This window comes from Pelecanus crispus, chromosome 5 (genome assembly GCF_030463565.1).
Source record: "Pelecanus crispus isolate bPelCri1 chromosome 5, bPelCri1.pri, whole genome shotgun sequence".
In the NCBI taxonomy this organism is placed as follows: Eukaryota; Metazoa; Chordata; class Aves; order Pelecaniformes; family Pelecanidae; genus Pelecanus; species Pelecanus crispus.
The window spans coordinates 553956-569218 of record NC_134647.1 but is presented as its reverse complement, the minus strand read 5'-3'; the positions used below and the strand labels follow the sequence as shown (position 1 = coordinate 569218).

Below are 15263 nucleotides of genomic sequence, written 5' to 3'. Positions count from 1 at the left end.
GCAGGCGCCGAGGGGCAGAGGCCCTTCTGCAGAACGTGACAGCCCGAGCGCGGCCCTTGCTCCGGCGTGCCTCTGGAGCCAGCTTTTCATTCTCCGTTCACCGTGGTAGAAGCTGGTGGGTGACCGGGCTCTGCACCATGTTACCCCTGTGACTGCTCCGCTGCCTCATCTTGGTTTAGTTTCTCTGGAGCTGCTGTTTGATCCCCTCAGTGGCTGATGTGAAACCGCACTCGGCTGTGTTACCAGCTCTAGCAGACTAGATAGTGCGGTTAATGCAGACCACCTGCTGACGCGCTTGGAGCGCCTCGTAGGCCTGAAGAGAAGTCAGCCCTCTCACAGCGCATGTGCCGCTGTACACGAAGTGGAACAAAAGCACTTCTTCTTACATCACCCCTCTTCTGGTTTCCCCTCATCTTTTGTGCCCGAGGCTGGCCGCAGTAGCACAGAAGTCCTCTGACAACACAGCCCTTGCCTGCGCTCGGCCTCTGCGTGCAGGCACCGACGCAGAGGTGCCGAGAGGGCGAGCGATCCCACAGGGTGATTCCAGAAGAGATCCCTTCAGCGTCAGCTCAACTACTCCAACCAGATCAGAAACGTGCAGCTTTGTAGCACAGCCGCTGATCTTGCAGATTGTCCTGTGTTGTCTTAGGTTAGCGTGTGCCCGGCTTTACGCCGCTGCAGCGTTTAGAAGGCGGGTGGTGGAGGGATGGTCCTGGTTAAAACACCAGGACTGAGCGGTCTCGCAGGTCTGTCCCAGCCTTGGAGCCTCTTGGCAGTGTAAGCTGCTCCTTGTCAAACGGCGGCAAGGAAGCTGCTGTTCATAGTTGTCTCCTCTAGGAATACTGAGTTCTGAAAATCTAAAATGAAATATTGACTACTTTTAACATTAGACCTCATGAGCTTTATTTTCTTTTTTCTGAAGGAAATTAAAGCCTGGTATATGTGCAGAAACTACATCAATACCACCTACTTGCTATTTTCAGAGTATTAAACACACTTCATAACTAGCTCTGTAATATTAGTTAATAGTGACTTCTCCAGTTAAAACAAATGAATTGCCTTTTTTACATGCACTGGAACTGCTAGTGCGCTGCCTCTGCCCTAACGAGGCTTGGGATTCTTGAATGCTAATCCTGTCTGTCCTTTCCACGCTATCCATAGCCCAGGGCAGTTGGTTTAACTTCACTGTTTTAATTTCCTCTTTTGCAAAAAGAACACTAGAAGCATTATTCCTATTAACTTTTTATTACCATAATTAGTCTCTTCCATGGTTTGTTCCTAACAGCAAAGCACTCTGCTGTTACATGTCATTCTTCGATGCTAAGAACCGCACATGTGGTAAACTTTTACTGATCCTGGGTGTTCTTAATGTTTAACACTAGTATTTTTCACATAACTTGGATTTTGCTACTTTGAGTAACTACCATGAAATAGTATTTTAAAAATAATCTTTAAATGTCGCACTGCCTGGTTGCCTCTGCCCAACCCTCGCTTTCTGCATGTAATTCTGATTTCAGCTTGTGAAGGTGAAGCACAGTAATAGCAACGTACGTTGATATTAATAGTACAAACTTCTTAATTTGGTTAAATTTGGAAGGGTTTTTAGAAAAAAGAGAATTTATAATCCTGAAAACTTGAATTTTCTTAAACATCACTGGCTTAAAATGTAAACTATTTTAAAATATTGTTATTGCAGGCAAGATGCCAGCCCCTGAGCAGACCCCAATGGTGGAGGAGGGGCTGCCGCAGACAACACAGGAAACTTCCACAGGCCCGGGCATGGAACCAGAGACTACTGCCACCACCATTTTAGCTTCTGTAAAGGAACAGGTACATGCCTTGTGTTCAGCAATTCAGAAATTCAGTATTCACTGCAGAGTTAACCATTGTCTTTTATTGCATTGCTGGAAAGAAACAGCATTGTTTCTAAAATGTGTTGCCTAGTGTTGGTAAAGTATATTTTGCAGGTCAGAATGTCACAATCTTGAATATAAAGGGTTCATTTAGCTGCACTGAACAGGAGCATCATTATGGTGTTCTGTATCCTTTGGAATGTATGCACTGTTGTTGTAAATCAGACTTGAAATGCAGGTTTATTGTTTAAAACAGAAAAAAGAAAAGCTAGTGTAGGATTGATACAACGTTGAGAACCAGTCTTTTTTGTACATTCTGCAAAATTGTGTACAGCGTTACAGAAATCTGCACATAAGGGCTTTGGTATGATTAATTGTATTTTGTTAAAGAATGGGTTTTAAACTTTGAGTTTGGTTTCAGTTATCAGTACCAAGGTAGTAATATATTTTAAATCTGCAACACCTTTACGGATGTGTATCTTAGTGGTAATCTCCATAGGAAAAATAAAATTGTGTTTGAAATCGAGTTCAGCCTTAATTTGTACAGATCATTCAAGGGGTAAAAAATTGCAGTTTTACAAAGCAACATTCTAACTAAAGTTTGTTGGGTTTTTTGTTTGTTTGTTTTGTTTTTTAACAGAGAAGTAATAGTTTGGCTTTCATTGTCAGAACTAGAAATAATGGTCATCTTTCTTGGCCTAATACATAAATTGTAACATCTGAATTTCCAAATAAATCTGCTTAGCTGTCTCTGTTTCAGAACTTCTTTTAAGATAAATCAGTACTTAATTCACGATATTAAATCTGAATGCAAACATTTCATGTATTAGTTCTCATATGTTGTCCAATATTAAAAAAAAAAAGGTGAGAATTAGATTATATGGTCTTGATATCAACAGATTTCATACCCTTAGAACCTTCAGTCTTAAATGAAAATTTTCTGCAGGATGATGAAATTTGGATCTTTATTAATAATTATTAATAGTTTCCAAAGTATTTTAAGGTGACAATAGAAACGCTAAGAATTTCTTAGTGATATTAAAACTAATATTAAATCTTCAAATGTGGAGGATATTAATAGTGGAGGCTATGGAGATACGAGTAATTGCAGTCATCTGAGTTACAGTGATCTTGAGTCTCCTCTCACCGTCTGAGGCAGTAGCTTGCCTTGTGCTGTCTTAGCTTATCACAAATGTCAATTAGGGCTCAAATGCTTAAAGTACGTTTGTGGTGATTTTAAGTTGGTCCATTTTATTTTGCAGTTCACAAAGAACATGCTCATAATGGTAGCTTAGCTGATGAGCAGCATTGCAATAAATGACAGTACTGTAATTGCTAGTGATCACCAGCCAATAATCCTGTTGCTGTGATTACTGTCCAGAATTGCTTTTGTGCAGTTTTGATGCAATAGTGATTGCTTAAACTGAACGTACAATTATGGCAGCGTAGTCTATATTGGGTTGATACATGATAAGTATACAGTAAAAAGGCATTTGTTAACATCCCCTTTCCTACCCAAGAAATGTTTTTATCTTGTTCTTAGAGAAAAAATAGTACTGGAATATTTCTTCATTTTAAAAAGGAGGTTAAAACCTCTTCCCCTTTCCATTCATAAAAAGACTATTAAATATGTGGACTATTAAGTAATTCAGTTCTGAGGAAAGGGAAAAAATAAAGTTAAAATTGTGTTTAATAGTTAGTGAAACACAAACTTCAGAACTGTAGCCTAACTTTAAAATGTATAGACACATTAGAATGAATACAAGGGGGAGGAAGATGTAAATTGCGCTTCACTCTTGAGAATGATAACGTGAAAGAATTAAGAGCTGAACTGTTGCTTTCTGGTATTTTTTGGGTTGATAATAATTATGGACACTGACATATTCAACACCCTTCCTGTATGGCAGAAAGCCCAGAACAGCATATTTTCCAGTGCAGTTATTTACTTTATTAAGCTTGAACAGAAACTACTATGCTGTTTGCTATGGTCTAACTTCCCTTTATACAGGAATCTTGCTTTATTGGCAGTAGGTCTGCATTTGTAAAATAGAGTTGCCACACCTTACCTTCATTGCTTCAGAAACACTTACTAGAGTGGAAACACCGTTCGGAAAAGCCTTTATTAGTACTTGTGAAATTGTGCAAGATTTTAACTTAATAAAAACTTTGAAAATTACTACCGTAGTTCTGAAATAGGTAGATAAGTATATTGAATGACTTTAAGCTTTCTACCGTAGTGGCATAGATAAGATTATATAAAAAGTTGCACTAATTAGTCTATGACCCCTACAAGCCATTTTCTCCATTTGTTTCTTTCTCCTATGACTCCAGATGAGCTTAAAGCAACCTTTTTACCAAACCAGTGTGTCCCCGAACTCTGAACAATGTCTCATCAAGACAAAATTATCATACAGCTGTGTAAATCCACCTTGATTATATTTTAGGAAAGAAACATTTCAACTTACTTTTAGCGTTATAAAATAACATGTGCAGAACACGTGTAATCTGTGAAGAAATTTAGATTACTACAGCTTTGCGCTTTTCTGACAAACCTCAAGTTTTGTTAAAACAAAACTTGTGAAAACATGTCCCTAATGAGTATAAATTATGACACTACCACCACAACCACCACTGGCTTTGATCGGGGTAGGGGGGATAGTTCTTTTACCAGGTGAAGTTATTCTGTTTGCGGATACACTAGTGGATATACTTCTGGATGAAAATCAAGGGAAGGACTGACGCATACTTGGATAAAAGTTTAGTTGAGTTCTGTAGGGAGTCTCTTTCCATATTAAACCAAGTTGACTATTTTCATGCTAAAATAACAAGTTGTTACAAATTGGAGGGGCAGCATCAGAGCAGTAACTTTCTTGGCAGGGTGGGGAGCGTGGGGGCAGCTAGTTGCCAGCTACTCCAGATAGGTTGTGGAATCACTGCTACTTTACATGTGCAAGCTGTATGCTGCCCAACTTGGAATGAACTGCTGCTGAACTGGCAAGATTAAATGGGATCATTTGGAATTGAATTTCCTGCTTAGCATGTTAGTTTTTCTTTTCAGTGATTGGGCTGAGAGAAAAGGTCTCACAGGAAAAACTTCCCATTGATCCAGTTTGCAAAAGTAACATGAATATGCTGGTTTTAATCTCTTTGCTAAGAGAGAAGCACTTGCAGCAGTGACAGGGTTTTTTTTTTAGTTTTTTGTTCTTTGGGCTAGTTGTTTTTGACACGTAAAGATGGACAACTTTTCATCTTTTCTTTTGTAAATAGGTGACAATAGAGTAAGGATGATTGGATATGCTTTCGGATTAATAATCATAAATCTCTTGTGTTTTCCTAAGTGTTTTCCTGGAAGTGTTCACTTTTGTTCAACACTTGAGCAAAACCTTTACCTTTTGTATAACTGTTTTGAACCATATTGTATTCTTAGAAAGTGTGCACTTTTTTCCCTTCTTTATTGTTTAAGTACAAAATTCTTCACATAGTTCTTGACCTGTTTTTTATAGGGTTTGCAGGGGGAAGAGGGGAAATGCAAAAACCTAAGTTTTTCAGGTGGAAGTGGAGGAAAGAATGCATATAGCATTCTCCATATAGCAAAGAATTTATTATTGCATGTTTAAAAACATCTTTACTAGAATGATGGTATTTTGACGTTAAATTTGGGAGATTTCTTTACTAATTCAGATATGTAGTGCTTTATATCAAGTACTCTGTAATCTGACTGTGTAGGCTTGTCGCTTCAACAAGATACCTGAAAAAAGACTTATTAAATGCACTTTCAGTAATTAGGCACAAACATTGAACGGCCTCACTTTGAAATTCTGGTTTGCATGCATCTAGTGATCAATTAGGTGGATAAACGGGTATCGGTTCTGAAATGAAGGCGGTACTTTTTATTAAATGAAGTTCTAAGCTTTGCAAGGGTGAAACAAAAATCTCTGTCAACATTTTCTGCATGACTGGAAGAACTGTTTTTTTCCCAACTTGTAGTGTTGTGTTCAGTTGCATAGGTCATTCTTCCCTGTTTAATCCCAGAACTTTGAAGTTTACTGTTTCTGCTGTTTACAAGCATTTCCAGTTTTGGTGAATCAGGTCTGAGAATTCCACTTTCCAAGGGTCTTATTCTAGGACAAAATGTATGCCACCCCTGTCTCAGGTGAAATGACTAACTCATTTCCTTAATCAAAATTCTGTGTAGTCCTTTATGAAGGTCTAGAAATTAATTTTTCTTTCTGGCATGTACAGTTAGGCTTCTGAGGAGAAACTCCCCTTGAAAAAGAGCCTGCCTAGAACTGTGGGTACCCCTGAAATGTACTGCAGTATTTATACCTTTTTGTAACTCTTTTGTGTTAGATTACCTGCCTATCTACTCAGCAGCAACTGAACTCCAATCACCAGCTGGCAGAACAGTATACTTAGCTTCAGCACCAATTTAAAACAATCGAGCATTGTAACAGTTAGTTTCCAAAGAGGATGCGGCTCAAATGCAGGCAGTGAGTACCTGAAGTGGCATTCTTCCTTTCTACCATTGACTAAGAGTAAGCTTTCTATCGATTGCTTAAATTTTGGTCCCCCGTCAGCTAGAGCAGCACTAAACTGTTTTATCAGACTAGTGAACAATGCAGGCATAAAAGTATTAAGGGCTTTAATGGTCTGCTGCTGTTGAATACAGAGTAAGTGCGATCAGCCAATAATTGTAGCTGTGTCATTTCACATCCTGTAATCTGTGATTCTCTTTACCCTGTCCAATTTTTTATCTTTTGTCTTCTATTTTGGAAGATACTGAGATACTGAAAGCATGCAAATGCAGTTGTGTGCGTGAGTAAACTTTATTTTTCTGGAGAATGTTAAGGTTGATCTAATATGGTTAGGTAAAAGTACAGGTGTTTTTCTTCATAGATTCTGGTAGAAAATTTAAATATTAGGTCACTACAGTATGATATTCATTTTGGAAAAACACAGTATTCGGTGTGTTTTTTAAGTAGTCAGTTGCTTGATCTAGCTCTGAATTACAGCAAGTGGAAAGGTAGAACTCTACATAGATCAGTGCAGGAGGTTAATGTGAAGAAGGTATAAATGAACTTAATTTTGTTTGTCCTCTTCTTTGTGGCACATTTATATGATAAAAATGTCCAAAATGTAATTGCCTGTTCTTTAGCACCATTTGAACTTTCATAGGCAATGGGAGTTGTGTGTCTCTGCACTGTATGTTGCAGTTGAATGAGAAACCGTAAATGCAAGGTAAAAGTGTTCCTCTCAGGCGTAGGCTATGCTTTCTTAGATCATCAGCTCGAACTACTGGAAGATGCTCAGCTGAATTGTTCAACAGGCAGCATTTTTATGATTAGGAAAACTTTTCCTAGTTCAGCTTACGATTACCTTCTTAATATTTCACAGAAAGTGACATTTGGCAATTGAAGCAACTTAGCATATCCCAGTGTTACTACAACTTGAGATAACATCCCATCCTAGCCCTGTCTTCTACCACAGCAACCTCTGAGAGCTGGTGGAAGCCAGGACGCTGCAAGAGGTGCATCTCTGTCAATTGGCATCATCTCTGATATCCCAACTTGCCTGATCCTGGTCTGACTAGCCAGGCATGTACCATTCAAAAACAGTTTGGGAGTTGTCTTAGCTGCTTGTGCCATGGCTGCTGATTCTTCGTCGTCGTCACCAGAAAACCTTCAGTTAGCCGTTTGGACCACTGTTTGTTTAAAGTTTTAAGTGATCTGTGTTTTGTCAGGGGTTTTCAAACCACAACAATGCAGGAAGAAAGTAATTTTTATTTTTCAACATTGTGAATGTAGACTTCTCATTCTCATCCATGTTACTGAGGGATAAAAGTTCCTCATTAACAAAAATGAAAATGTTGGATCTCTGCAACATGGTATCATAATGGGATGCAGACAGAAAGCAGAGAATTGCCTCTAAACCTTCTTTTATTATCCAAAGCCTGCAACAGGAGAATGACAGTCTTCATGGTCAGTCGTACAAATTACATTCCCATTAATTACCTGTTTTCAAATATTTACTGTTAATAGCCCAGCATAGTGTATTGGCAATTATTTTCACTTGCCAGGGAGCCACAGACCTGTCAGAGGTTCGCAGCTTTCAAATGAAAAGAGTATGTTGTTTTCAGGATTGGTATAACTTGCCTCGTGCATCTTGTGGCATTGAAGACCTTGAAGTGTCGTCTTAAGTGAGATCTCAGCATTGTTGCAGATGAATGACCTCTTGGCATGCAGAGCTTGCCAGGTAGGAGCTGTTGTTGGTCGCCTGGGGTATACACTGCAACGTTGACACCCCATGCAGGGTCTGTACCTCCTCCAGAAACTTCAGCCTCCAAAAGGAAATTACACAGCTCTAAAATTTGATGGGTTTTGGTTTTTGCTCATGGAAGCTTGTCTGCCTGCAGTCTGTATGATTGCCTTTCCAAAGCAAGTTACTTTCTTTTCTTTCTTGAACCATGTATATGCTTCCTGTTCCTTAAATGTAATTGTATTTAAAGCTGTCATTTTTTGTTAAGAAATATGGTCTGTGGTTTTGCAGGGGAATTTAGGTTATGAATACAAAAACTGTAGTTTTATAAGGTGATTAAGTAGTTACTGCTAAACAGGTGAATAGAATTATCTTGCCACATAGATGTTCTTCTGCAAATGGAAACAAGCTTATTAATTGTCTTATTTGACTCCTGTCATGTCATTTTGTCACAAGCCAGTACTATAAAAATGAGTTAATTGTGATTTTTGCCTAGGGCAGCAGCTTCTCTGTGTTGTTAGCAGCCAGCATTGTATGGGAGCATCCTGTTTGAGGAGCGTGCTCTCCCACTGCTTTCAGAGAGGCTGGCTAGAGAAACAAATTCAAATAGATTCCTGCAATAAATAGTATACTGTCTGATAGATAAACACGGTGGTGGTAGGTATCCATTCAGAGTGGTTATAAAATCTCACTATAAGGAAGCATAGGCTACGAAGGTGATCAGTGCGCTTATTTAGAATTTATTAGGACTTAGTTTTCTATAATAATAATGATGATTTAAGCTAAAAGAAAAAAAGGCTAAAAACGTGAGGTATTCCAGCTATGAAGAAGATGGTACCTCTAAAATTATCCCTCTTATGTATTTATGCAGGTATTTAAGACATATCAACTACAGCTGCAGATACCAAATTTAAGAAGAAACATACAAAAGTCAGCACTCATTGTTTCAAAAAGTATGTAAACTTCACTACTTATTGGAACCACAGGCTGCACACATAAGAACATTACTCGGACTAGAAAATAGAGCTGAACTATTTTTGCTGCTTTGCTTGAACTTGCAAAATAATTAGATGTTTCTAAGCATCAGAATGATCTAAAAATGGCAAATTAGTTACATGCGTTTTACACCTTTGCGGTTCCATGTGCTGTGATTTTTTTTTTTTTTTTTTTTTTTTTTTTGGTAGCACCAAAATATAAAGTTATGAAGAATATTGTAAATAGGCAACTGATGGTCGTCCAAAATCAACAGTGCAAGTACCTCAAAAGTGGCCAAACATGGCTTTGTGGGTTTTTTCCTCTTATTTCTACTTAGCAGAGTTTTTCTGATAGAATACTAGTGAGTTTTACTTTTTAAACATAGTATAAATAAATGAAGTAACATTTATTGCTACATTGCCCATTTGTTGCATTCACCTCTTCCACCCTCAAGAAAAATAGAAGTACAGTTCTTTTGTTTTAACTGGCTTTGGATTTTTGCAGTGTGGTAAAAAAATAGGATTTTTTACTTAAATGGCCAGTTTGTTACTTCAGATGTTGTGCAACTACCTGTACCAATTTTATGTCGCAATGTTGGTTTTTTTTAAGAGAAAAATTGTCTGTATTAAGAACTCTGTTGGGCACGCCACACAACAGTCCAGTACTAAATGTATATCTCTCTGCATCATTCTGCCAGTCAAAACCAAATTGTATAATTTTCTAGGTAGGGCTTACGCTCTCACTGTGGAGAGCAAACTGCATATGTTTACAACATTATGTATCGAGTTAGAAAATGAAGTATCAGCAGAAAAAGAAGCGTTCTTCCCTTTTCCTACCATGTTGCTTTCAGTTAAAGTAATTGAAATTAATTTCATTTTTAAAAGTTACTTTTTTGCCTCAATTTCCAATGGTAATCTCTTCCCACATCTCTGGTCCCTGAACCTGAAGGCAGGTATGATGTCTCTCCCCCTGTAAGTGGAGATCAGGTTTGAGACCACCTGAGGAACCCGGACACATGTCTGCGGGACCTGATGAGGTGTATCCAAGGGTCCCGAGAGAACTGGCTGGCGTAGTTGCCAGGACACTCCGTCATATTCGAAAAGTCGCGGCCGTCAGGTGAAGACCCCAGTGACTGGCAGAAGGGGAACATCACAGCTGTTTTTCAGAAGGTAAAAATGAGGACCCTGTGAACTGCCAGCCAGTCAGCCTTACCGCAGTGCCCGGTAAGATCATGGAGCAGATTCTGCTGGAGGACATGTCAAAGGATATGGGTGACAGGGAGGAGATCAGAGACAGCCAGCATGGCTTCACCGAGGGCAAATTGTGCCTGACTAATCTGGTGGCCTTCGACAATGGAGCGACTGTCTCAGTAGACAAGGGAAGAGCTCCTGATGTCATCTACCTGGACTTCTGTAAAGCCTTTGATAGGGTCCCCCACAACAGTCTTGCCACTAAATCATTGTCGTGGCTCAGCCCCGGGCAGCAGCTCAGCACCACGCAGCCGTCACTCACTGCCCCTGCCCCACTGGGATGGGGAGAGAATCGGAGGAGTGAGAGTGAGAAACACTCCTGGGCTGAGATAAGAACAGGTTAATCATTGAAATAAGGTAAAATAGTAATGATAATAATAACAATATAATAATAATAACAACAATAATAATATCCAAAGCAAGTGATGCCCAATGCAATTGCTCACCACCCGCCGACCGATGCCCAGCCCGTCCCCGAGCAGCGATCGCTGCTCCCCGGCCAACCCCCCCAGTTTCCATACTGCCCATGACGCCGTATGGTATGGAATGGCCCTTGGGGCAGTTGGGGTCAACTCTCCTGGCTGTGCCCCCTCCCAGCTTCTTGTGCCCCTGGCAGAGCATGGGAAGCGGCAAAGTCCTTGACTAGCATAAGCAGCACTGAGCAACAACTAAACCATCAGCGTGTGATCAGCATTCTTCTCATCCTAAATCCAAACCACAGCACTGTGCCTGCTACTGGGAAGAAAATTAACTCTATCCCAGCCGAAACCAGGACAATCATAGAAAGACAGGTTTGTTGGATAGACTGTTAGATGGATAAGGAATTGGCTGGATGGCCACATCCAAAGAGTTATAGTATGGTTCAACGTCTAAGTGGAAACCAGTAATGAGTTGTGTCCGTACTGGGACCAAAACTATTTACTGTCACCATTGGTGACATTATTCTCAGAAACCCTATTGTTTTTCAATTGCCTGAAATCCTCAAAAATTTGAGGCAGGTACTGGAATTGGGTGGACCTTTATTTTCCAGATAAAGAATTTGAATGTACTCTGAGCAGGGAGGGTGGGAAGGAAACTGTATACCTATTAATACTGTATAAAGAAAGTACACTGTGCAACGAGAAAACTACAGCATATCTTCCATTTCTCTTTCTGTATTCTACCTTGATCACTTTTCTGTGCTGCAAAAAAAATAGTATTTTCTGTCGCTGTTACACTTTTGTCATGTTTTAGAGAAGACTTCTCTTGCAGTGGTCATTGTTTTAGTTTCAATGGGTCTCTTTTGTCTTTTATACCTGTAATTGTTTTACACTTGTAAAATGTAAATCATTATTGATTTTTCTGATGATCTCAATTATCTGGTTCATCTCTTAAACACCATTAGGACAGAAGTGTGTGACAAACTAGTTTAAAAGGCTGTGATCATGCAGATGCAAGCTTGGTTGATAAGCCCAGATTTTATTTTCCCTCTTGCGTATCTGATTTCTGCTGTTGTAACTGTTGGAACTGGAGCTTTGTCCTGTTTCCTTTGTCACATGCTCCTTTTTGATTGATTCACTTTATGTAAAAAGGCTTTCTAGACAATGTCAACCTTTTTGTAGTATTTGGTAATTTACTGTAATTTTCTCCTTCTGGAACACAACATGGCAAAAGTTGCCTAGTGATAATATTTGCCTTATAAAATGCCTTGCTGCAGAAATACATGTGAGCTGGTGTAAAGGACTGTGTTAGAGCGCAGGAGAAGATAGCAAAGGGAGGAGAGAGCTCAGATGAATGTATATTCATAGCATGTATTAAGAGTGTGTTTCTAGAATAATGTTATTTTCATTAATGCCTCTGCCTGTAATGAAAAGGCAAATTAATAGAGACTGGTTGAATGAAAGCGAATAATGGCTAGCATATGTTTTATTTTATTCATCTAATTAAAAGATCAATAAACAACAATAGGCAACTTGAGTTTTGTGTTCAAATTTGTGGTTCGAATTTGACATTGCTATTTAAATATTGATTTAAAAGTAAGGGGCAGGAAACAGCTTTAAACACAGCGTAAATGTTTTATATTATTTCTGCAAACAAGCAGTGCAATACTGTTTATTTTCAAGATTTATGTTTGTTATGTGCTATATAATATATCATGTTTTACTTGGGCAGAAGCTTGTCTTCCTGTCATTTGCTTCAAAACTTACAGAGCTTCAGCATCTGAATGTTTTTTGGAAATCATGGCATTGTCCACTAGCGTGTTAATGGCTGGCTCATGAATCAGCTTTTAGATGGGTGTATTATCTATATTCAGACTTAGAATTGGAAAATAAATTCTATTTATAAATGTCTGACTTTTTTTGGTTAATACACTTTTTAATATTTTCTCTCCAAAACGCAAACTGTCCAAACAAACTGGCTGGGTGCGTGTGTACCTCTGGTATAAATGACGCTGAATCAAGCTGAGACTTGGTATCAGGCGGTGACGACTGGCTCTCTGCTGCCGGATCAGGGACGTGTCGTCCAAACCTTCTGCTGTTACCCATACTTTCTAGTCCGTACACAGGCCCATAAGATTTGCTGTGGTCTGGAGGTTATCATGCTCATGAGCCTTTTCATATCAGGTCTCAGGATTAGAAGGACTTAGCTCTAGAATTCTGTCTAGAAGCAGGTTTTAATAAAATCTGGGTTTAGGACAGATGTCCTAAAATGCTCTTTCGTGTCTGAGCATTGCCTGTGCTAAGCTTTTCTGATGCCGAAGCTTGACAGTAAATACCAACCTAATGGAAGGGATGTCCAGGAGGAAGTTGGAGACCACATCTCCCTCCCCCTGCTCCTGTGGTTTGCGTATTTATTTCTAACAGAGCTACAGAGTATTCTGTTCTGTTGAACTGTGCTTAGTAGAGCAATAGTAGAAAAACAGTCGTAGATGCTTGTGTCCTATGGCAGTAGTGGGCGAGTTCCACGTCCTGGAGGCAAACAGTTTTGCTGGCCAGTGTTTGGAGTATTAGGGTGTTTATTCAGTTTGGCTAGTGAGCTCTGAGGAATGTTTGAAAGCATCGACAATTCCTTATATTGTCTGGGAGGGGCAGTAGCTTGTGTGGCATATCTTTAACAGGCTAGCTTGTTCTATGGAGCTCGAATCAGACTTTCAGAAGTAGCTTTATTTGGGGGGGTGTCATTAATAAATAGGGTCGTTTTGGCAGTGTGGCAGCTGCTGCTTGACTTAGCACTCAGCTGGCTTCCTAATGAAATCACTCCTAATTAGCCTTCTGTTTGGAGGTTCTGGGAGGTAATCTCATTGTGGTGTTGGTAGAAAAAATTTTATCCCTACTTCTGCAAGGTGAACCTTGGTTTTAGAGTAGCTTTTTAGTACAGTGTGACTCTGACATGTCTTTTGTCCTGCCATGAAGCCCTCCAAGACTGTGAGAGGTGGAGAGGTACTTGCAGGCTGCTGAAAGCCATGGGGTGCATTGCTGCATCACGCTTTACCTTACTGAAAAGGTGTACAAACTGCAAGAAGTAGAGAGCTTTTTCAGGGACCATTAATGAAAGTGAAGTATTTGAATCTCATTCCATGTAATGCAAGGTGTGAAAGAGCAGCTTGCATTAACTGTAATGGTGAGTGAAGGTGACTTTTGTAATATGGCAAGGCATGCAACTACTATGTAATACATGATTTACATTCAGGGGAAAACCCCTTGTTAGTAATTTGCACTTTAAAATTAAAAGAATGCTTCAGTGCTGTATTTGACTTGTATAAAAAAGCTTGCTTTGTCAGATTATTAAATATTGGTGTTCATCTATTTTTAAATAGTATTGAACAGTTTACTTAAACTTTAGGGGATGTAGAATATCAGTTTGAAAAATAATACAATTGCTGTGATGGAATCCTTTTCTATCATTAACGAAAGCTAACTGTGGACAAAAAGATCACTAATATCCCTTGATGACATAGTATAGATTTCAGAGTATCAAGTGTATGGAAAATGTTTCCAGATTTTAATAACACAAACACTCTGTGCAGTGGGTGTATTTCCCATGTCTTCCTCTGAGCATTATGTTCCAAAAGCCTTTGAGAAAGGCTGAGGTTTGGTACCTTTGACCAAGAAATACAATAAAATCTGAAATGAGGAAAGGTGAAATAGCACATCTCTACCCTCACCCAGTTTGAAATAATATCTTTTAAGCTTTTGAATACTGAAGTCAGAACATAGCGTAGCTTGGGATTTGAAGTTTTGGAGTTGGAAAGGTTACAATACAGTATTTTCCAGTATACCTCTGTTATAGGTGAAATTGAAGGCTGACTTTATAGGCACTGATTTTGCTAGATTGTGGCAACAGGAGATACAAAAACTTTAATTGCAGGAGGAATAAAAATCCACAAATGCTTAAACATATTTTTCCTTTTGTAACAGGTGATAAATCAATATTTGCATGAGTCAATGATTTAAAGAACCATTAAATTCCCACTTTAATCTTCTAATAGTTTATTCCACTGAGGAAGAGTCAAAACAAGAAACATGATTGTGATGAAACAGTGATTGTTTCAGAATTAATCCACACCCATTTTTTAACATCAAGAATGCTTTTCTTTTTATTTTGAAATTTCAGGAGCTCCAATTTCAAAGACTTACCAGAGAACTGGAAGTGGAAAGGCAAATTGTGGCTAATCAGCTAGAAAGATGTAGGCTTGGAGCAGAATCACCAAGTATCGCCAGCACAAGGTACAAGTCCTGATGACTTTACTTTCATATGTCCCGTAAATTAAAGGGCTTTTTAGTGGTGCTTATGTCCTACATACATATATTTTCACTGATAGCTGTTTACCTTCCATTAATATGATATCTGAAGTATTTAAAAAAAAAAAAAAGAAACCACCAAAAACCAAACCCCAGATTTGCTGTAAAGAGTTATGGGACAGTTTAAAGAGGCCTCTCTAATCATTGAT

General features: G+C 39.0%; 1 protein-coding gene across 7 annotated transcripts in view; it reads left to right on the top strand.

The window, feature by feature from the left end:
* Positions 1-550: 550 nt before the first annotated feature.
* PKP4 (plakophilin 4) overlaps positions 551-15263 on the top strand; it is a 77718-nt gene continuing 63005 nt past the window's right edge. For 6 of the 7 annotated variants that reach the window (XM_075711692.1, XM_009482108.2, XM_075711693.1 and 3 more), the window contains exons 1-2: positions 1702-1830; positions 14927-15039. In XM_075711692.1, the coding sequence (XP_075567807.1) occupies positions 1702-1830; positions 14927-15039 (242 nt within the window). Of the gene's footprint in view, positions 612-1693; positions 1831-14926; positions 15040-15263 lie in introns of those variants that run through there. The other variant, XM_075711694.1, reaches the window with a different exon arrangement.